General features: G+C 39.0%; 1 protein-coding gene across 7 annotated transcripts in view; it reads right to left on the reverse strand.

Annotated features, from left to right (window-relative positions):
• The window catches only part of msi2b (musashi RNA-binding protein 2b), a 229,802-nt gene that overhangs the window by 137,217 nt on the left and 67,845 nt on the right, over positions 1 to 24,740 (reverse strand). For all 7 annotated transcript variants that reach the window (XM_040150016.1, XM_040150018.1, XM_040150015.1 and 4 more), the window contains exon 6: positions 21,694 to 21,786. In XM_040150016.1, the coding sequence (XP_040005950.1) occupies positions 21,694 to 21,786 (93 nt within the window). The remainder of the gene's footprint in view (positions 1 to 21,693; positions 21,787 to 24,740) is intronic.

Genomic DNA, 24,740 nt, shown 5'->3' on the forward strand with positions numbered 1-24,740 from the left:
GAGGGATAGCACAACAACTGGTAAATACAGTTAGTACACTTTATATTCCTCTCAAGGTATTTATTCAGATACTTTGAAATTTATTTTTTCTTTACTTAGTAACTTTTCCCTGTCCTGCCACTATCAAATTTAATCACAATAATTACAGCCTTGACTCTGCCCTAGCACATTATACTGTATATTGTTTGTTGCAGCCACAGGCCTTTCTCTGTTTCAATTAAAAATGCAGTGCCTTCAAAAACATTTATTGCAAAAAATGAGCTGCCTGAGGTGCTACTTTTGGGAAAACTACTGGAAAGAACAAGATGCAAGAAGCTACTGCACCCTTGGCATCTCTGTGTTTTGGATGAGGATACAAAGGGAGGAGTAGAGAGAGAACTTTTAAATATCCTCATGGAGCTGCGTGAGCTGGTGTGTTCAATGCATCTTATTGCACTTATTATCAAGTTGTAGCCTACTGTGGAGAGCACAAAATTACACAGCAAGTACTCTATATGTGCAGGTTGCTAGTAACCAAGGTACACACAATGAAAGCAGCGTTCATATGTCCTGAGAAACTTGAAAGTGTACGCTAAAGAACTGCAGGTTGCACATATCTATACAGCTAACTTCAGATGGCTATAAGCATTTACTCATTTGGAGGGAAAACAGCACTGTGAAAGCATCCTACAAGCAGCTGTGGATGATAGATACCGGTTTAGAGACCGTTCTTAATCCCAAATAGAAATTCTGCTTGAAAGTGATTCTAAAACTATTAAATGTGCTAATGATTTGCATATTAACTTTACAAGATATCTATTAGTGTGCACCTATGCCAAAAAAGAAAGCAGCTCTGAACAACACTCTGGTGTATGGCCTTCTGATATATATTCTGTACAGATGCATACATAGCTTATATTTCTGTATCTATACCATCCGAAAGACTGTCTTAAATATGTTTTCTGTATGAACACCTAAAGAATATTTTATTGTAATAAATCAAAAGGAACAAATCTGATTTTAATGAAATATTCAATCAAGCCTAAAACTGCTCAAATACCAACTTAATATGTTACTGAAGCAATGAAAGCAATGATGCATTCGGAGCCTCAACTCAGCAAGCAGAGTGTTTGCTGTGCTTCATGCCTCAGCAAAGACATTTAACACACAGGAACCATCAACAGGACCTTTAACGTAAGGCCTTCACAAGGTTCATAGACAGTCTTCAGAATTATAGCTTCCACACACCAAAGATGCCAATGTGCAGCATGACCTTTGATGCATCTCTGTCACATTTTGTGTACTTGTGCACATTTGTGCAAGTTGCTCTAACAACCATGGATGAAGCCTGATATTTTCATCCATGAGATGGGATGACTTGGACACTAGAAAGCATGAGTCAGGTATTCTGGGAGAGCTGTTACTGAGGTCATCAAGTGTGATACACTATCTTAAGGCAACTGCACCCACTCTTTAAAGTGAAGATGGAGAGGAGACAACACAAAGTGCCTGTCTTCCAGTCTGGCAATATCTGACAGCGTTCTTTAGCAGTCTCCTTTTTCTCTTACGCCCTCGTACACAAGCATATAAATATACAATGGAAACTGCTACAATCCCACACAGACGCAAACATCAGTGCACGCACTCACTCTGTCAGTCTGTTTCAGAAGTGAAATTATTCCATCTCTCAGGGGTCCTGTTAAGCTCTTACAAAGCCTCAGTGCGTACAGCAGGTAGATTGATTGTGACTTATTAACTGTGAGTGAGCCTAACAGAGTGCATTAAAACAAAAGGAAATGTGATATCCCCAACCATCAAGTGCTTGTTAGAGCTTTAATCAAAGCCCTTCCAAATCTGCATACAGAGTCCTGGTCATGAATTCCAAATGGCATCTTTAAAAACAAGAGGAGACCACACCACAGAGCCTTGTTACACAAGAGGACCCAGAAGATATTTTACAAAGATCTAGCTCAACAGCAGTAGAAAAAGAAATTGTTCTCGATAATTATGGCTCTGGCTTTCATTGTCATTGCCATCTAAATCATATTTCTCGAAGGACTGTGGCACACGAAAAATCGCTCAATTTCTTAACTCTCCTTCCTAAATGAGTCTAACGATTATCATTATCACAAACAAAAATGCCTATAACTAAGTCATACTCAAGTGGCAAAAAAAACGCACCTGACCTCAATTGATCTTAGATACGTGCGGCTTTTGACCATTTGCAGTTAAATAGCAGGCTGCCAGCAAGCAATGAGCAGCAGCATTGATGGCAGCACTTCTATTTTAGCTGTGTGACCATGACTGAGAGGTGTAAAACACAGCAATCACATCATCTGCTCTATTCAGGCACAAAGGCGTGTGGTGGTAGATGACCGTTCCACACATTTGCCCAAATGAGAATCAGAATGACAGAAAGACTCAAGTTACAATGAACATGGCAGGTCATTTCTGAAACCCTAAAGAAAATAGCAATTACCCAAGTTTGCACATTTATTATAATAACATCTTCTTAATCCAAATTCACAAACGTTCACAATTTATTAAGTGCTTACTTTGGTATCAAATCAAGCAATCACTATGTACATGTGTATTATCTAACAGGTGTTTTTTCAAGGGCAATACGCTCAACTGCTCAGTGTGATGTTAACTGCATTTTCTGTGAAGAGATAAATTATTTGTATTTTCTTGATTGCAAATGGCTGAATATATTATTATAAATACTCAGTGAACAGTTTCCATAAGGATTATTTATTTTCTAGGAGGTAGACCAGTTCACAGTGAGGTCTGTGGATTATCCAGAGTAGCTGGGACACTCTTTCAGGTAAGAGACGTTGCTGTTGAATTTTTTAAATGTAATTTTTCAGTGCTGTGAGCATCACAAACAAAATGCCATTTACCTGTATTGTACTGAGTTGGAGTCAGAAATCTTATAGACAGATATCTCAAAACATGGGCATACCGTGTATAGAACCAAAACTATCTGCATGGCTATATACCACCAAGGGTGAAAATGTTTTTTGTAATTAGGGTGCAAAGACCATCCATTTTTTTTTCATACACACACACACACACACACACACACACACACATACATATATATATATATATATAAATAAGATTTGTATTATTAATAAAGCAAGTAAATATAACTAAAGAAAGTTCAATTTCTTGTTATATCAAGTACAGTGTGACAATTTCTGTCAGTTTAAAATGTTCTGGTTCAATAGTTCAATAGAGATAATCCTGATTATGCAAACAATTGTGATGATCATTTTAGCTATAATTGCACACCTGAGTCTGAGCTAAAATTGTACTTAAAGCATGTTAGAGTAGATAGGAAAGGCTGATAATTTCTTGAGCAAACACAAGAAAGTGGAAAAATAACAGGAAAAAGCACAGCTATTCACCGCAAAGTTAATCAGGCTTGCCTGAAAACAACTGAAGCTTCAATGGATGTCTAATTGGATTAAACCAAAACAGAGGCTGTGTTTTGTGTCCTGTTGTTGTGATGGCTTGACCTCTAATAGCAGTCCTTTTTTTAATTTCTTCAGATCCCCAATCAGACTAAGACTAATGAGTACTGGCACATCTGATACATGGTAGCCAGACAGTTTTCTAGAGAGTGACTTATAAGTTAAAACTGAGGGAGAATTGGTCAAGGTCATTCAGAGCGGCTAAGCAGCTCCAGCAGCGTAAAACTCACACAAATCACTGTCTGGCGTGCCGCTCACTCCTCCAGGGGACATTTAACCCACTCCTACAATGACCTTTCCAGGCAAGAAGTGCTGTCAGTCACTTCTATACTTCACTTTATGTGGCAACGTACCTGCCAGGACAGTTGATGACACATTTCAAACAGGATGTGCAAGCACCTTCGTGCTGTTGAGGAGAATTAAAAGTAGAAAGGGGTTGAACCGCTTACAGCTCCCTCAGGCTGATGCTAATCTCATCCATACCGCTACAGAGGCCATCCCTACTTTAACCTAGTGTACTGGTCCAGGGCTACTATGCTGTAATCAACTGTTACACTCCTTTACAAAAAATAAACACAAGAGGAACTAAATTTTGGTTATTCAAAAACAAAAGGAAAATTGCTGTTTCTAAAGAATAAGGCCGACCCCCTCCTGACCCAATCAGGAACAAACATGTCTTTTGTTTTGAGTGCCAGTTATAGTGTACCACCAAGCCAATCATTGTATTTTTGAAAACATTGTGGCAAGATGCACAATGTCCCTATGTTGCGTGAAATTAAATGAGCAAATGGACAGAGACCAATCCATGGTCTTGTTATCATGGGGTCATAACCAGAGCATTCTCTTCAAACTCTTGTGTCTCTTACTTCACAATTTTAACAAACACATTACTGTCAAATTTACTGAGCTGGTACAAACCTCAGTAGAAATGCCTCTATATTTACTGTTAGTATGGCAGAGTGTTTCAGGATCAATTAAGTGTGTGTGTGTGAGTCTTAGTGTGTGTGTTTGTAGGTCAGCGTTTTAAGCAATGCCTATCATCTGAGAGGCTGTGAGCCATCAATGACTAATGTGTCAGTCTGTCACAGTCAAGGACCTACCATATGGCGCCAGTGCCCCCCCATTTAAACTAATGGGTGGGCTGGGAGAAACAGCACAGCTAACTAACCACACTTACTAAGCCAAAGTGTCTGTAGTAGGAATGAAAATGTTAAGCAGTCTCCTTAATCAATTATTGGCCATGTTAGCAATGAATAATTGATTAACCATGAAAGACTATAAAATACAAAATAAATGTTTTTTCCTTGACGAAAATTTTAAACAATTAACATGAGCTATTTTAGCTGCGAAACCTGAGTAAATAAGGTATTTGAGTCATCAGTTGAAAAACCAATATTTCTGACTGATCAAAAGTCTTGATGATGATTAACTGGTCATCGATGAATAAATCACATAGTTAGTCTGCAGTCTAAGTGCATGCTATGAGATATGTGATCTGCTGTGCCAATTACAGCAGGCTCAGACTGTTGAGGGTGGCCCAGAGGTAAAGAGGAGCTGCAGCCACCTCTCCCAGGAAGCCCTCCAATTACCACCCAGCAGTGCAGTGTCTGGTTGACTCATGAGAACACATGACACACGAGGAAGCTCACAGATTTGAGGCTCTCTATTTGTCTTCTTGGCATTGGTCTTGCATCTCTGCCTCTCCTCTCTGCCTTTGTGACTTTTTATTTAATATTTATCTGTCCCCTCTTTTTGTCTCCCTTCCTCAATTTGTTTCTTCTTAATTGAAAGTACTTCCAAAGATATTGACCAAGAGACATCGAAATAAAGGAGAGGGTTTTTTGCTGTATTGCCTTTCAACTCAGCATCTTCTTTATATGAAACTCAGAGGCAACTGATGTGACCTAACCTTGCCACCACATGGTGACTACTGGTCCAACTCTACTTGCATTCCTGCTGATGACACACCAGCAATGACAGTCCATCAGCATCTCCCCCTGGTAGGAGGCACTCCAGTGCTCTTTTGTTTTCCCCACTTATATCTCCCCAAAGTCACTTTCAAAGTTTGTATTTAATAATGAGCTAGCAAGGAGATGTGTCACAGGTCAAGTTGGCTAATGTAGTAATATGGCTATCAGTGGCTGATTAGGTCAATGTTGCCTCAAAACACATTGCCATTATCTACATTATCTAGCTGGGCACAGGCTAGGAAAGAGTGATGTCACTGCCTGGCTAATAATGTCAGTTAACTAAAGCAGAGGTGTCATAAATGATTATGAAACTATTTTCCAAATAAACGTTTCACAATACGCATTTTGGTAATGAAAAAAACTGAGAAGTGTGATTCAGAATGATGATTTCTACTGTTTGAATACTAATATAAAAATTTGTAAACTTTAACTGACTCAAACCAGTGGTCAGAAGTCAACCCTGTCTTCCAGAAATTCCATTTATATACAACTAATCTGCAATAGCAAATATGTTTTGTAGGGAACATAATTGCAAATGGTTATTTCTTCTATTAACGTAATGAGGATATGTTGTTAATTTTTGCATTTGGCAAGCTGTAAATATATTGATATTGAACATATCAGTAAAATGTTAACAGGCTTTTTTTTTTCTTGACTTTGTCAAAAACATCATGCTAATATTAACACAAACTCAGTAATGTGTTACCGAAGTAAAGGCACAACATCTTTGTATTTCTTTAAAAAAGAAAAAAAAAGAAAAAAAAGCTATGATGAATGTCAGCTACTTCTGAGATACACTACAACAACAAAACTTGCCTCTGACAAATACAAATGTATTTGTATCTATTGCATTACTATGTACTCCACTGCAACAGGTTTTTTTTTCCCCCGGCAGATTTAGGCTGCCATTTGTTGTAAAATGTCTGATTAAAATGTCAAATAGAGAACAGACAATAGAGAATATTTTTCTTTATCTTTAATAGTTTGCTGTCTCATACACAGTTTCACTTAAGATGGACATGTCAGCATTCGCTGATTCTGGGGCATTACAACTACACCAGGGGACATCAAAAATACTGCATTCTTCATAAATTCTTAGTGAATGCAGTAAATGAGGATAAAATATATGCAAATCATATGACACACATCCAAAATGAAATTATTTCTACTCACTGTTTATATTTTGTTGTAGCACTAACTGTGATGCTTATAGCCACACTATTCAGCCCTAGATCCTGTACGTTGCATGGATGAATGCTTAACCAACAATGTAGAAAGAAGTGTATCAGTTCCACACTTTGCATTTAAGGAACAATAAACAAAATGGAAAAGACATTTCTTAACAATTCCCCCTGACGTTTTTTGTTTGGAATCAATTCAGAGCCAGTTCTCAATACCAAACCCTAATACTGAGTCTGAGTTTATGTGATTTTATCTTTCTTACCATGGTGAATCACTGTGCCCCATGTTCCTGGCCCACATTGTCTAAAAGGTTACCAGTGATGGCAGAAACCCCGTCCAACTTACTCACCGGGACTTCCCTTAGCCAACGGAACCTGCGACTGACTGAAGCTGTTCCACTGACAGAGCCTTGGCCCCATTCGATCCTTGCAGAAGCAAGTGCGGCAGCCATGCACAATGGAGAACAGATGTGGTATATGGGCAGAGTAATATAGTCTTAGGCCGCCTCTGCTGCACCTGATGATATGGAGCCAATAGAGGCATTTGTCAAATGCGATCAGGTGTGATGGAGGGAAGAGATAGAGGGGGAAAGAGAAAGAGGGAGGGAGTGGGGGACTGAACAGCTTGAGCCTTGCCAAACTCTCTTTGGAGCATCAGCTGTGGGGGACAAAGACCAAAACAGGAGCCCACCCCTACATGAGGACAGCTCTTTTCTGAAAGGAGACTATTGCTTACAGAAATTCCTAATCACAGAGGAGAGAATTTCAAAATCACACCACTCTGCATGTCTATGAGAATATTTAATCTGTGGATGATTTACTGTGCACACTAAAATGTTAGGCTCAAAAGAGGTGCACCTCAAATGCACAAATTTTCTAAAATGCCACAAGGTCAGATTTTAATCAAAGGTAAGAAGCACTCAGTTCATTTCGGTGTGAACTATGAAGCTATCTCCTTTCTGCTGCTCTTTTCTAAGCCTATAAAAAGGTCCACAAGGTCAGAATAAAGGCCAGTCCAGTCCCCTGAGTAGGGCACTTGAATGGAAAGTCTGAATCTGATTTACAGTTTGGCCGCATGTGCAAGCTGCCAATGACTGGGCAGTCCGCCAGCCAGAGAGGGAAAGTAGAGGAGTGTGTCAGTGAGACTGCAGGTAATAATTATTGCTGGCCCTATCTCAGTATTCTGAGTACATAAATAGTTTTTTTGTATATACTGACAAAATCATATTAATAGCACCGAGCATTAATAAATGCTACATGTGAAGAAATTGATTGTTAAGAGATCAGATCTATGTACATCAAACAACCGTGTATGAGAGCTTTTGTTTGTCTTGGGTAATCAAATCAGCCTCAACTTGCTGGAATTTTTCATGTCAGTCACGTGTGCTACACTTCTAAAACTCCACTCATAGTGACAAGTTTATCTCCTTTATGTGAATGGAAGATTGCATCTCTTTTGCATGTGTTTTATCCTCAAACCAGATGGCAATGCAGTAATTTAGTTAAATGATTCCTAATTAAAAGAGGAACACCATTGGTGGAAAATTTGCAATAAACCATTTTTTTTCACTTTGCCAAAGCAAAACATTAAACCAATATAAGAACATAATTCTGATGTATGTGCCATTCTGCTAATTCAAATTTGTTGCACGATGGCATAAAACCCATGCTGTAGAAAAAAAACATTCACTCTCTAAAAAAAGTGCTTTCATGTGTTCATATAGATTATTCTTCAAGGGTACTTATTGCCTGAGGTAAAAGCAAAAGGTTAGAGTGGCAAAGATGGCAATAAGGCACAGACATATAAACAGACATGAACTCAGGTAAACTGGCTTGATGAATTCGAGGTAAAGGTACTGTTATTGATATCGACAACTGGGAAACAGCGCAAATCCCTGCATTTAATATTCACAGTAAAACAGCTTCAGATGCTCAAATTCCATGAGTGTGTTTGTGCATTGGATCCTGACCAATTAACCACAGGGTCAATATATTGGCCAATATAAACCTATTAAAGATATAGCATATCAGCATACGGTATATGGCAATCAATAAGTAATGGATGCCAGATATGTTTGAGTTCATTTGGAAACCATGTCTCCTTTGTCCACAAGAGAGCATTGACAACTGTGTTTTTAAATTGTAAAATGTCCTTCTCATTGCATATCCTTTGTCAAAAAAACAAGAAATTTATAAAATCGTAAAATAAAAAAAAACTAAACCTAAATTGAAAAAAATAAGCGGGATCCTTCTAAAAATGTTTGCAATGTGTACTGGTTGGGTTCTACACAGACACGGTGTATTAAACTACATCTAGAGATTGTCACAAGTCTCAGTAACACTGGTCATAACGTGGGAGCATGTAAATAACACCACAGGCTGTGTGCGTGCAGGTAATGTGGTCCTCTCCAGTGTGGTATGATCAGGCATGTCTGCTCAAACATGGGCATTTTAAGTTTGTTGAAACACTCACTGGCATCACCACAACCTTGACAGGCACACAGCTGTAGCAGCATCACATCAGGGAAAGCAGGGCACACTGCCACATCTGGACTATACATTGGGGCCAGCTATTTATCTTTAAAGAAATATCATTACATGCTTTAAATGGGTAAACCATGGCAGTAAAGAAATCTGATAACAGCACTACATACCCATACAAACGCACTGTGACTGCAGAACTTGTTTCATTTACTTTGTGATCACAGCTGTCGCAGGTGCCTAACCTTTTTTTCTGCAATAAATAATGAAAACCGTGCGTCTCTTTTGGAAAGTGTTTGTTCGGTGTGTATTTTGTGCTTTTCAGTTAAAGCCGACACACTCCCATGTGCCTATTAAGATGTACCATCGTTTCAGCACTTCTATTCACATACCATTTCCACATTAAACAAGGTTTGAGCCAAAGCAGACAAGGCACAAGCAGATGGCCAAAATGACAATTACTTCCCGAGTCTGTTTTGTCTAGAAACAGCATACTCAATTCAAATATATGCATACACAAAGTACTTGAATGAATGTGCCAACTTAAAGGATGACACCTTGTATTTTTCTGTCTGCTCTGCTCAGAGTGTCAGAAACAAAACAATTGATGCCCACAGACAAAGTCTAATGTATATAAGATGATAAGATTAAATATATTATATTCATTTTAGCACATGGCCAGCAAACACCAATATTGAGGGCAGGATTAATAAAAAAACACAACTGTAATGGGTAGCTCCTATGTCTCGACATGCTTAGTTTTATTTCATTGAAAGTAAGTTTTACACACGAACATTCAACACAGCGAGTTGGCAGCTGGAAGACTTGTTGGCAGATGATATAATGCAATCAACCCGTCACTTGAGCTCGACAACGCCTGTCCATTTTGTGTTCACCTCGTATTACACATAAAATTTCAATCAAATCAAATTCAATCCTGTTTCAAATGTAATTCTGAAGCCACCTCCAAAAAAGTATCAGTAACCAGAACACCCACTTTACCCTATGACATAGGTTGCTTGCTAAAGTTTAAAGATGTGATTCCAAGTTAAACAAATGATCTACGAATTTTTTTGAGGGCATGCAATTGTCCTCTGTGCTACCACTAGATGAAAAACAGAAACTGAAAAAAAAGATAAGAAAAAAGACACAGACAAGGTTGCAAAAAATGTTAAGCGACATTAATTTAGTCACACCAATTCAATGAATTTAATGAAATACAATTTATGCTAGGACAATACTCACACCAGTTGGTCCGACTGTCAGTGAGAAGGAACATTAACATATTTCTGTCTGTCATACAAAACATCCAAAACAGTTGCTTTGACCTAAACCACTAGAGGGAGAAATGAGCTGATTTACCTCAAAAGAGAGTCTATGTAGAGGTATGTCATATATACGGAGAGGTCAGTTTTTCAATCAGATTTGAAATGTATATTCAGTCTTGTACTGACACACACCTTTTCAGCCTACATTATTTTATTTTAGTGGGTAATTCATCTTTAAAATGGGTGCCTGCTCCTTGGTAGCTTTAACAATGTGTGTTCAGCTGGAGAGACTGATGCTGGGCTGGCAGCGGGCTTATCAAAAACAAGTTAAGGCAACCCTCCAGGAGGCAAGATGGAGAGAAGGATAAAATCCATGCTTCTGCTCAACTAACCGTCAAACCTAATTACATGTGGATAGGACTTATGGGCCACATGTTGGGTTCAAAGTTTCCTGATCAGGAAGTGGCTTTGGAGGGAGCTTTGTTGTATATGTGTCTGTGCGTGTTTGTGTGTGTGTCTGTGTGTCTGTGTATGTGTATGAGTCTGGTCAATGTGTCCGTGACCAAAAGATTATGCTGAGAGACAAGACTTGGTGCCAGATCTTGGCTCTGTGCCATTAGTTCAATCAAGCAGACTTATTTAGCTTTTAGACAATTCGACCAGAACACTGAGATACCACTTCAGAAAATAAGCTAAAGATTATTCATGGCATGGCAGCTAAGATAGGGATCTGCTGTCACTCTCTAGCATCGTATGCACGTCCACCCACTCACTACATTATTCCGTTCTAAGGAGTAAGTGCACTGTTTAGAAAGCACACAGACACAAACACAAGAAGGCAAAGACATCTCAGTATATCAAACATAGGGGTCACTAGAGCAAAGGAAAACATAATGACTGCTATGTAGACACAGAGGTACAGACACTCATGCAGCGCTAACAGCATATAGGGAAATGCATTGTTTTATAAATCTGCCTAAATATAAAACAAAACTTCAAGGTGCATCACTCTAATCCCGACCTTAACCTCAACCCAAAGTAAGTGCTTTCTGTTTTAACCAGAAAAATGTCTCAAATGTCAAATGTCTCAGATATGTAAAAAACTGAAGCCTGAAGAATGAATGCATGTGCTGATTGTGTAAGGAGCTGAGCACAGACCACTTCACCTCAAATGCAGATGACAATTAACATAAATCTCGGCATTACGCTGTCAAACAAATTTGTTCATTTTTTTTTTGCACCAGATAGATACCTAAAAAAACACTGTAAGTTAACTGTGAGTTGATTGACCTATTTCTTTTAAAATGCTTCCTTCAAAAACCACAGGAAGGCCTTGGAACTAACCATCTAGAGAACTATTGCTTTAATACTACTTTACTCATTCAAAACTGGCTGGTCACTGTTTGTACAGTTTATGATCAGAATAGACCAAAATTCAGCCCAACATATTGCCTATACAGTATGTAAGGCAAGATTTTCATATTGGTTCTGATGCCGAAACAGAAGAATGTTTTGCTTGATACAAATAACCAACTGCAAGTAAAAATCAGCATCAAATTCTGCTGCTTGATGCAGCTTAAACAGAAGTGGTTGCTGTTGTTAAAAAAACAAACAAAAAAATCCTAAAAGGGCATGTCACACATTGTATGCCTCACCCAAAATTTTGCAATTACATCCGGCTTTTGCTAGTCTACAAATATGCCCCAGAAGTCCACCGCAATGCTTTGATTTTGGTTGAGGATGTTGATGTTGCCCATAAAATGGCCTCAGGATCTTTGCTATTGGCAATATTTGTATCATGGGTGTAGTTGCTCAAGCAGGTGTCCTGACCTTTAAAGGCCAAAACAAAGTTTTTTCTAAAAGAGCCTTCCTAAACAAAACACTCTACAATAACAAAATGCTTTCAACCAAAAGTTTAAGTTTGATTTAGAATTCTTAATTGCATTGCATGATGTTTAAGCCACCTTCTGTCTCTTTGGTTGTTTCCAGTGCCTGAGAATCAAATGAATGCTCTGATTAGCTCTATTAACTAAACACACATTCAAATAGGTGGATAAGTGGACTCATTTTAAACTCTGACCAATAATGTGAGGCATATAATCAGTGGTCAATTTACATCAGAGTAACTGTTACTTGCAATGCTATTTAAACAGTGCGCATGTACTTCCGATGCCTGTGAAGTACAATAGATGAGATGTAATTTTACGATATGTGTGTTTGGAAATATAAATATAGTAATTGATAGACACCCAATTTGTGTATACTCTTGTGCACTGACCTCTGTCCCTAACAAAACCATAGATGAGTTGCTCTAAATGCAGCTGTACATGATAACACAACACTTGTGCCATCTTTATGGCGTTTTTAGAAAGCAACATGTCAGTCATTTTAACACTTAGTTCTAGGGATGGCCAAAATTTTGTACAGGCATTGATGTTTTCCAGACGATGAACCCTAATGACTTTTGTTATCCCCTGACTATTAATGTAGCACCAAGAGGTCATAATTTCAATTTGTTCCCAACGGCATGTTGTCATTTTGGATATGTTAAAATGCTGACGTTAGCATTTAGTTTAAAGCATCTCTGATCCAAACCCTGTCTCCTAGAAATTACGTTTAAATACAAATGAACTGGCACAGCAAATACATTTTGTAGGTTATGTTTAGGCACTCACATCACTTGATTAAGGAAAGATCATGGTCTGGTTTAATAAAGAAAAAGTCTGTAAAACTGTTTATTAACATTTAACAAAAATGTTATTAAACAGATCTTTCCCTAATCTTACCCAAAGTGCTTTGTTGCCAAAACCTAACCACAGACGGGACTGTGGTTAGGCTGGTGTGAGATTCATGTGCTTCATTATATACCCACCATCCACCTCAATCACCATCGGGTGACTCTGGTGCCATTAATAAATGTAACGCTTCGTTCATTTAAAAATTCCATTGCCTCTGAACCTAATCCAGGTAGCGATTACATTTCTTACAAAACATATTTGCTGTTGCAGTTCAGTTGTATGTAAACATAACTGCTGTTCCTAAGTATAGCCTCACAGAGCAGAAGCATGGCGGAGGACTCCTCTCATTATAACAACAATAAAGAAGTACATGCTGCAAAAAAGTGCCAAAAAAAAAAATTAGAATAAAACATAAATCAACTGTCAACAATGTTTCTGAAAAAGAGCTGTACAAGACATAAGACACTATAACACGATGGAAACAAAGATGTAACCTTTGCATTCACATAGTTTGCTGAAACTAAATTTTTTGTCGGAATTACCCCATTTTGTTTGGCCTTCTTACTCTGCTCCAGCTAAATATTACAGGATTTAATGAAAACTGTCACTACCAATGTTGGATTTCACAGTTGTAAAGAAATGAAACCTAACAAGCAATTTCTAACAAGTGTATTTAAGATAGTGGATGACTTTAGACATTAGATCTAGATAATCTAATACTTTTAACAGACCTGAGGATATCTAGACACTCATAGGCACACAGGAGTAAGCAGTAAGTGTTTCAGATAAGCGAAACCTTGGAGACTTCATTAGCCCTTCACATCAAACCACAGAACATTGTGTACATTTCCATGCAACAACATTTACCCGGTGATTTCAAGAAGGCTATGCGATGTGTGGGAGGCACTCACGGCATGAGCTGGAGCTGCCTGTGGACGTGGTCACACTGCAGTAGGTGGCTGAAGAAGCACAGGCAGTGGGCTACTTGAGGTCACTTTTCAACACTTATACCGAAGTCACATTGTGCTATATAAAAAAGACATGCTGACAGTGTTGCAGGATAACAGTCATTCATAGCAAACACTCCCAGCAAAGTCAAGGATATTATAAAATCTGACTGCTGCTGCATAGGAGGCCATGGAAAGAACTTATTCTGAAACTAACATTCAGCCATATATCTTTTTCTTGCTTATCTAGACTGCAAATTGGCAGTTACGAGAAAAGCTCTTGTTTTTTGTTTTTTTATACTGCTTTTTTCTAGATAAGTGTATGGATTTATTTTGCCAGATCCACTACTGGAGATGGCGAAGACTATCACAATGTTCCATCTACTGGCACATTAAACTGTTCTTTTCTGTTTACTCTATAGCTCTAAAATGTGAATAAAGTATCAGAGCTGCAGTTAAAACTCCAGCATTTCTATTGTCATCACCTTGCTGTTTAGGCAAGTGGGATAAATCCATAGAGGGCCACATAAATACTTTAGCAAATGTCTCCAGATCTATAAAGCTGTGTGTGTATTAGCTCAGATGTACAGTAAGCATTGTGCAAGGTCATCATTTGAGCTGTGCTGTGTCAACTGCCTATTTTCTAGGTGTTGTTGAGTCATGTTTCATGATCACTGGTTTCCCAGAGCCCTACAGTCAGGGGATGTGGAGCAGTGATAACCCTCTGTTAAGAAAAATGTCTGATGAGGACGAAAAGGGTTATCTGGCTTGAAAAGCAGTTTTGCATCCTCTTCCAAAGCCTATCAGATGGGGGCTGAAATTTGACACTTTAATTTTGCTTCTCATTTGGCTATGGCATGCAAAGACACAAGGTCTGTCAATCAGGCTGGCACTGGCTTCTGTGGACCTCAATTCAAATACGCTTGTCTCTAACAGTCTACTAGTTAAACTAGTTAAAATCAACGAAATGGTGTCACAGAAAAGAAATCACTATCTAAATCTATCTATCTATAATTGAGACAAAATATAAAGTATATTGTGTATATATGTGTATATATAGACACACACACACACAGACTGTATATGTGTGTATATGTTTGCACGTTTGCTTCCGTATTTTCATACTCACACAATTTCAGAACTATTTTCATAATTTGAGCCAATTTTGCATCAAAACCCCAGAACTATTTAACACTTGGTTTGTACTACCACAAAACTTGCTAAAATGTAAATTGTCATTTTCTCAAAAAATCCCTTGGATCTCTCGTGCATTAATGTTCTACCAGGCTCCTATCCTTCAAACCCTTTATTCCCTGCCAATCTTCAGAACACACATACAGCATATATCAATACATATTTCCCATCTATCTGGGAAATAAACTCTTCTTTGAATCTTGGAAGTGTTTTCCCACGTAGAATTCACTAAGGACTAGACTGCAGTTTGCAAGGCTGAGGTGGAGACATTGAGGTGGAGGCGTCCACCTCCACACCGGTCTGATGGCGAGACTGCAGCAAATTACTCATGACACTTCCTCTGATGACATTTTTCAACCGCCTCCCTGTTGAATGGCATCTCTACCCACCCCCCCACTACCATCCCTCCACCAACACCCTACCCCAACAAACACATTAATTCCCCCGTTTATTCGTGTCACAATAGCACAGCAGAGATTGCTGCCTCCTGCCTTCACCTGATTGACCCCTTTGAGCAGGTGCTGGATCTGATCCAATCACAGTCAATCTTCTTTAAACATTTCATTCTTTAAGCAGAACAGGGGCTCAAAATTCCATCATTCAATGACCCGATCGGTCGCCGATAACACAATCAAGCCAATCCCGGCTTATCCCGAGGGAGCCATTTCAGGACGGACAGCTGGGAGATGAGACTACAGACCTACAGAAAGGTGTCATTCTCCCCTGATCCAAAGCTCCCTTTGTGCCACCTACACTGCATAGCACATAGCAAATGTTGGAGGAGACCGTCGGATAGGTATTTCTAAGGATCAGCAATAGTAACAGATCAATTGGATTTTTTGTTAACAGTCTAATCCTTTAAGTAAAAATTCAATAACCTGCAGTAAAGAAACTTGCATTAACACACGTGCTCGCTGTCTCATACAAAGACAGACATGCACACAAAAAATTATGTGTATACTATAGCTCAATTCTTCAGCAGCCATTTAAAAGGTACTCTATTGGGAATGTTGCTGGGCCACTGGGCAAATAAAGGTCAAGGGGGATATGAAATAGTTTGTCTAACTGGCCTGTTCCCCTGTGTGTCCCTGCAGCACCGAGGCCATATCCACATTCATAGCCAATTCATTTATATTGCTCTGCCCTTCTCACGGCTGGTCTCAGTCACTAACTACAAGTGACTGCAATGAGATTGAAGCCTCTGGCTAAATCTCTGTAAGGCACATGCTCCATCAGTGCTGCTCTGATCACTCCTTATAATCACTGGAACCAGACTATATCCTCAACTGATTGGGGTAGTAGCAGCAGAGAGGAAACAATCAAAGAATGTCAGCAGATGACGGACACCGAGACATTGGAGTACTAGTGGTCACTGTGAGCTACCATTTAAATGGCATGCAAATGTGCACCTGCACTTGCGGAAGGAGTGGAATGAAGGACTGCAGCCTTTTGATTAGGTTCTTTTCATTCATATAAAGTTTATTTTTGTCTGTATTAATAATGCATGATTACTATTTCAGACAGTGAACACGTCACAACTTTTAATAAAAGTCCAAAATGCATTTAATGTCCAACTTCACAGATTCCAGTTAAAGCCCTGCGGATGTGTTGTCACTGTAAAAGCTTAATTGCGTTTTCAGCCAAGGTAAAATTTAAATTCTGCAATCAGACAGATAACACAAGAACAATGATATAAATGTCACATCAATGATTGTTGGTGATTTGTAATCTCTGCAGTGATTCAGATTCACCTTTTAAAGACTGATATTAAAAGTAGCTCAAGTCCAAGTTTCTAATGAGACAATGCAACTTTACAACATTAGAATGATGTAAAAAGGCATAATTCTGAGAAGAATTACACTACACTACATTATTTCACTGATACTTAACTATACACTTTAATCTGCTTTAATCAAATAAAACATTTTTACAACAATATATGCCAGTGATTTTGATAATTGGCACGAGTGTTGCTTTTTATTAATTGGAATGCCTAAAAACCTCTAGTGCTGTTAGAGGCCTACGTACTTGGGCAGGTATGCAAAATGAATTCATAAAATCTTTAGAGATGGTCACACAGAGTTATTTTTCTGCCATTTACAAAATCTAAAGGCACGCAAAAGGTCAGCTGTGGTATTAGATTACCAGAGCCCCAGAACAAATTTCCGGTCCTAACAAAGGAATCTTTTTCTGACGCTTTCATGATTTCACTTCTTCCCCTCATCTGCTTCCTTTCAGTGAAAGGATGAGAGAAGTATGCAGACACTTCCCTGGCCAGAGGTGAAATATTACAGAAACAGTCTACAGCTGCTTTAGGCTAGGACAGGACACTCTCCCTCATCTTTCCAGTGTCCTCCAACAGGTGTCGTCACTCTTACAGTCACGTCCCTTGACTGACCGTTTTATCCACTATAAGACCATTGTCTCATCTTAGGACTCAGTAGTGACCTTTGTGTGTCTACCTTCATCCCTCCTGAGCCCAGTGGCAGTGAACTAGTTAAGCTCCTCCTCCTCCTCCTCCTCCCACTCAGCTCCGCCTCTAGGATCTGGCTGTAGACCAGTGGAGCATGAGAACCAGGACAGCCTGGACATAAAGGGACGATTGTGGCAGCCCAGTGACATGGAAGCAAGTAGCTCTGATGAGACTAAAAGTCAGCTTCAAGCTTGCACAGCAAAGCCAAGCAAATAGACAGGAGTGCAGAAACTGAGTCAGTGAGCAGGAGATGTTTCAGCTTAGCCAAATAAGGGCACTATGAGATGCACTCAAAGCCGATTACAATAAACCAATGAGGAAGCATTAGCCACCCCAGCTAATTATGCCTTTAATTGTGGGGAGAGCTCCTCTCATGCCTGGGCAGGGCTCTGCTGGTTCATCACATCCAAATCTTTAAAGGTGTCATCACACATACTCCCATCTTTAATCAAGTCCTTGCCTCAGTGGAACATTTTGGGGGGGGTATGTGTTTTGTTAACAGGTGTTTGATTTATTGGAAAGTAAAAGGGCATTTTATACCAACATACAAAGAAAAGAAAAAAAAAAAACACTGCTGTGGCCTGCTGAAAAGAAGTCGCTTTACCTTATCGAACCTTTATCTGGTATGAAAAATGTATTATTTAAGTCTCTATACTGAATTGTTTTGAAGGTTTATAGATCCTCAAACTTGAAGAAAAGTAATACTTTACAAGACACTGAATTCCAAAAAACAACTCTGCTGCTCTTTAGCTGCCACTGACCTATGGCCAAGAAAAGTGTCTAAAGAAGTCCAAGTATATAAAAATTTCTGCAACGATTAGTCAATTTATCAATGAGTCAATCGACTGAAAATTAATCCACAAAATTAATCCACAACTATTTTGATTACCGAATAATCATTTTAGCAATTTTTTAAGCACAACTGTCAAATATTTGCATTTTCTAGCTTCTCATACATGAGGATTTGATGCTTCATCTCACTGTCATTTTAGAGACAAAACGATTAATCAATTAATCTAAATAATAATCAGCAGATTAATCGATAATGAAAATAATGCTTAGTTGCAGCCCTAAAAATTATAAAAGACTTTATGCATACTATAAAGTCTTTTCAGTGCGGTCACCTCTGTAGGCCGATATTTTGGATTGTTTCTGCTTGTTATGCAAACCACAGACAAAGCCAAAGGCAAGAAGGTAAATGCATTTAAATGTTTATAAATGACTGTGCATATTGCAAACATGTTAACTAGTGAGGCCTACATATGAGGAAAAAACAAAAATGTGATCTCTGTAGGCTAACATGGTCTTTCCTTAGAATTTATAAGTCTGCACAATAGGACATAACAGCACAAACACCACACTGATTAATTGACTTTATTGCAAGACAGAAATAGCAGCAGCCTCCAGTGAAGAGTCCTTGAATATAAAGGGAGGCCAGGCAGTGCTGATAAGATTGTCTCATCTGGTTTGCAGGGCTTAGGTGCAGTGCGCTGCCTGAGAAAAAAAAATGGAAGGCAGGATGTGGCTACCATTAGGCAGATAATGGGATCCATCTGAGGTACATTAGAATCAGTCAAACACAACCACACTTCAGTTCTATTCAAATGACTGTCACAATCACTTCAAATGCACACCTTAAACGTGTACTGTAGGGGACAAAAAAGTGGCTCTGACTGTGGAGCAGCTCCTCTGAAGTTGTGCCAAGCTCGGGCATGTGCTCTTTCCTAATGGTGACACTGGGAGAGTGGCAGTGAGACTGATGTGTATGAGAGCTTCTCCCCATAACAAATGCCACCTCTCCCCCTGACAGAATGGAGACAGAAGGGAGGGGCTGAGATCGAAAGGGAGGGGAGGTGTGGAGGTTACAGACAGAACCTGTGACCCAATTGTGGCCACACCAGCTGTTTCCCCTCCACTGCCTCCCAACCACCACCATCTCTGCAGACCACATCCGGCTAATTGGCCTAGGCTGCCTAGCACGCACGCACGCACACACGCACACACACACACAGACATTGCTAAATAATATCAGTGAATTGGTTTGTTCCAAGTGAGGAAGAACATTTGCTGGTGCCTTAAGCTGTATTTGTGTGATGATTGATAACTGCTTCAAAACATACTTTACAGAAATATAAATGACTACCGCCATGCTGGCTAATGTCCCCCTTGACTTGCACATAGGCAGGCAGACAGACAGACAGAAAGACAGACTGACTGATGACTGACACACATACTGCTACCAAGATTCTATGGAGGGGAAACTTTATTAATTGGTTTTCCCTTCTGTGGATAAGTCCTCAGAGTGGTGTGTATGTGGCGATAATGGTAGGTTGCACTGACAGGCAGGTTATTTAATAAATCCTGGAATGTGTAAAGCAGGAATGAAGGACAAACATAAAAAAGAGAGAGAACCATACCTCTTTTTTGCTTTGTATCTTGTCTGCCATAGCCCACAATATCTACTCTGATTTCTTTTTATTTGAAGACACTCAAACCTACTCATTCACTCACCAACACACACACACACACACACACACACACACACACACACACCCCTCATCATGCACCCACATAAATACACTTAATCGCTGACACACTCACGCATGGCGAGAGCTGTACGGCAGACACATCCAAGCATGCACAAGTAGGCTATAAAAGCACACACAGAAACATGTACAAGATCTTGCTCAATCAGTCTGATTTGTTTGTTTCCTCCTAAGCATTTGAGGATTCCTCAAGGAGGAAAAAACTTTGTATAATCAAGTCAATTATGTCATTCAATCAAGTCGAAAATCATTTCAAGCCTTTTCTCAGATCAATTGATTGCGAAGTCGTGCTGAATATTTGCTTGATGCATTCTTTTGTGCAAATAAGTCATCTTTATTTGGAACAGCAGACCAGGCCATGGTGAGGTCTTTCATTCCACTTCCACAGAAAAAGAGCAAAACAAAGTCCTTCACCTTGTACGCTTTCAGGCAAGAAAATTACACTGGATTTTATAGGGGAATGCTGGTTGCAATTTGTCAAAAAAAAAACAAAAAAAAAATACAGTTTCTATTAATTTATAACAGCTCTTTTGTCTCCTTCAAGAGATGGTACATTATGTGCCTATGAAAAATCCATCCTCAGTGAAATTGTTTAAACTCAAGGTCAAGTGCTGATGTTACAGGAACTGTATCAGCTGAAGGTGACCTTGAATGATGTGGAATATGACATGAGGGAAATGGATCTCCGCTCGGTATGGGGAAATTATCTGTGAAAGGCTGCCACTGTATCAAAGCCTGTTTGTGTATGCACATGCCCATGAGCATGTGCACATGCCCATGTGCATGTGCACATGCTTGAGAGTCTGTGTGTGTGTGTGTGTGTGTGTGTGTGTGTGTGTGTGTGTGTGTGTGTGTGTGTGTGTGTGTGTGTGTGTGTTTGTGTGTGAGGGGGGTTGAGGGGGGTGTAAGTGTGTAGTAAGCATGTGTGCATATATACCTCACTCGTGGGGATATTGGTAATGAGAACAACAGCATGCAGAAACTGCTGCACCAAACAGGAATAAACAGCTGAATATGAATGAAGTGGGCGTGTTTTCCTTTCAGAACACACTGGAATAATGTTGTCACAATATCAGAACCCTAACTTCGATTCCAATACTAAGTTGTATTTTATTTCAATGGAAAGGGAATGGAGCCTGGAGCTACTGGCTTCTTTAAGGCTCAAATTCGTGAAGGTTACTGCTGGAGAGCAGGCCATGAGGTCTAAACCGCAGTGAAACTACTGGAGTGACAGGGGGTGCTGTACACCGATTCTGGATTGAGGCTTTAATTAATCAAATGATCAAATTAACATCTTTTGCATTATCTTAATGACGATACGATAGAATTTCTTTTGTTGAAATAACCTAAAATCAAAGAACACAGCATGAAATGGTATCAAAGAGAAATCCTTGTTATTGTGACCACACTATGCAGGGTAATAATATTAAACAGTCTTACCTTCCCAAACTGTTCAAAATACTGCTTCACATCTTCCACTACTGTATTGGCTGACAAGCCTCCGACAAATATTTTCTTTGTTCTTGTTACCATCTGGAAAGAAAAAGGCGATAGAAGATGATTAGTGACATGGATTCAAATGCATTGCACTACACCTTTAATGATATTACCGAGTGAGCAGCACCTGTGATGGGGAGGACATGAAGGAGTGAGGGCACATTGTTGCTAAACAGGAATAAAACAGATTCACACAATAAAGATCCAAAATAAACTTTAGCATTAAAGTGTTAGTAACAAGCAAGGTCACAAATGACGAAGGGTTTGGCAGGAAAATTATACTCTCAAATACTGTATTTGTGTACTTTTGTCTATCTGTGATTTTCCTTCACAATGACATTTCCAATCCAAGCAGACTGTCACAGAATTAAAGACCTCCATTTCATTCTTAAAAGTTACAGTTTATCTTTACAAAACTTAAAAATAAAAAAGAAAACAAAAAAAAAATCATTCATGAACTTTCAAAGAACAATTAATGAGTGCTGTAAGATGGAATCAGAGTGCATTAAAGCCTCATTTAATTTCAAACAGCAATAATATTAAGGATTATTACCCATCATCAAAAAGGGCATGAACATCTGCTGCAGAGAGTACATGCTAAATTTAGAAGGACAATTTCTCAGGGAACTACAATAACAATTCAACACTAGTGTGAGTGTCAGCTCTGACTATTAACCAGTGAACTTGTGAAATTGTTTAAATGCACCAACATTTAACAAAGGGCCCAGTCTTATCCTAAAGTCAGAAATCTGAAACATCTGGTCAGCATAGGTGTTGATATTCCTCGCTGACAAACTACATTTGTTGTAAATCCAACTTTTCTATTACCATGACATTTGATTTGAGACAAATTAAACAGTACTGAAGGGTCGGTTTTATTTATAGGTATAAATAGGTAGGTAAAAAACATTTGAAGAATATACAGTAATACTGAGGCTTAAACACTTCATGACTCTTTGGCATCTGTGTTGTTATTGTTCGTGTTGTTTAGGCCTGATCTAACTCTGCAGTCAGAGGGTGCTCGAACACTTTGGAGGGAAGGACTTTCACCTCAGCCTTTTTCAGCCTCTGGTGACAGAACGTTTCCTAGTTTAAGTCAGTATCAAAAGATTCTGTCTCATCAACTAATCTTTGTTTAGTTATTGGAAAACAATAAGCTTGATGCATTCTATTATACAATGACAGTATAAACTAATTGTCTAACAAACTATATGGTTGACTTGTGTTTTTTCCTCTTTGGCTGATGGAGAAGAATACTTTAGTTTATTGTGAATCCAGAAAGATATTTTCCCCATACATTATCTTTACCTTTCTCCTATTAAGTACCAAATCTATGCTACAAGTTGAGACTTTACTGATATAATTTGGCTGATAATGATTTTAGATGCACTACTCTGTGACCTTACGGCAAACAAAAAAAGAACAGAAAAGGCAGCAGAGAGAGTCACAGCTCTGATCTCCCCTGGCTCGCCAGAATTAAACAAAGAGAAATGATGGGCGCAGGAGGAACATACTCTAGAGATTCACAGCAAACAATCAAGGAGGTTGAAAGAGTCTACCTTGATCAAAATGCTGACCAAAACACTTTCAAATTTTTGAAAGATGGTTAACACTCAGAAAAAAGAAGCAACATTCAGCTAGAGCTGAAGTTACCATCTGTCAAGTGCTTTCCAGGTGCACACAGACTCACAGGCACATAACCTGCATATATGCATACAGCCTCCCACACATGGGCCCCCTCTTGTTACAGTTTTTTTTCTGCTTCTGTGATTTTCATGTTTTTTATTATATTACATTGTTTTACCACAAAATGTTTGTTAAATAAGATTAGGTGAAAACCTAGTATATAGCTGTGTACAGTCAATGTGTGAAATTGACGTTTGAGTTAAAAACTGTTGTGGAACAATTTTAAACATCTACTTTGAATGGAAAGTAGCTAAAGTCTGCAAGAAAAGTCGCTAAATGTCGCTGGACGAGATAATGCACTAATTAGCATATTCATTACATCATCGCAGCATATTTGCATTCTGCCTAGTGTTAGTCGGTTTCAGACCTTTATCTGTTTGCTTCTTCTCTTACTTTACTGTGCTCAAAAACACAGTAATTTAATACAGCCGGATTCCCAATAAAGCCGTTATTTATGTTTTTGTTTCTGTTGTCAGATAACGCAACAAGTATTAAATAGTGACTGAAACACGGCCCAATTCAGACTATATGTTAACCGGCAAATCCTGATTTTAAAACGGTGACGTGGTCTGACAAAATCACCATACACATAGGTTAAAGAAAATGACTGTGCTGTGATTTTGGCTATATTTACTTGTAAAATGATCACTCAGCGAAAAAGTTAGAAGCTCGTTCACCTCTTTGTCCATTGCTGTGCGGTCAATTGAATGGGACGCATAGAGGGGCGCGCCTGTGGAAGGAAAGCCCGACCCCACACTTGTGGGGCAATACTGTCCTCCCTCTTCCAATGAAAGTACCTAAGGTTTGTCCAAAAAGTTGCTTAATTTGTCGCTAGGTGTTTTTTTGAAAAAAAAAAAAAGTTGCTAAAGGGATCTGAAAAGTCAGTAAATGTAGTGACAAAGGTGCTAAATTGGCAACACTGCCTGTAAACGCCCCCGGATGACGCAATAGAAACTGTGCAAATTCATCTTGAAAGAGCAACAGTCACTGACGAAACTCCAACACTCGGCTGGCCAACCACTGGTGTAACTTCATCACTCAGTCAGTCAGTCAGAGACAGACATTTGCGTTTATAGGGCTGGCCCCACTGTTCAGCTGTCCAGCCACAAATGAAAGAAAATAGACATTTATCCAAATGTGCTTTTAGGAATAAAATAAAAATTGTAATACATTGCAGAGCTCTATATTTGTTCTCCCTTATAACTCCAATTTAACAGTGAAAAAGAGAACGGAGCTCTGTGCACAGCATGTACTTCAGGGCTGGAGATGCTGGTAACTGCAAGATGAACACATTAGCGTTTGGG

This window comes from Xiphias gladius, chromosome 17, assembly GCF_016859285.1.
Source record: "Xiphias gladius isolate SHS-SW01 ecotype Sanya breed wild chromosome 17, ASM1685928v1, whole genome shotgun sequence".
NCBI lineage: Eukaryota > Metazoa > Chordata > Actinopteri > Istiophoriformes > Xiphiidae > Xiphias > Xiphias gladius.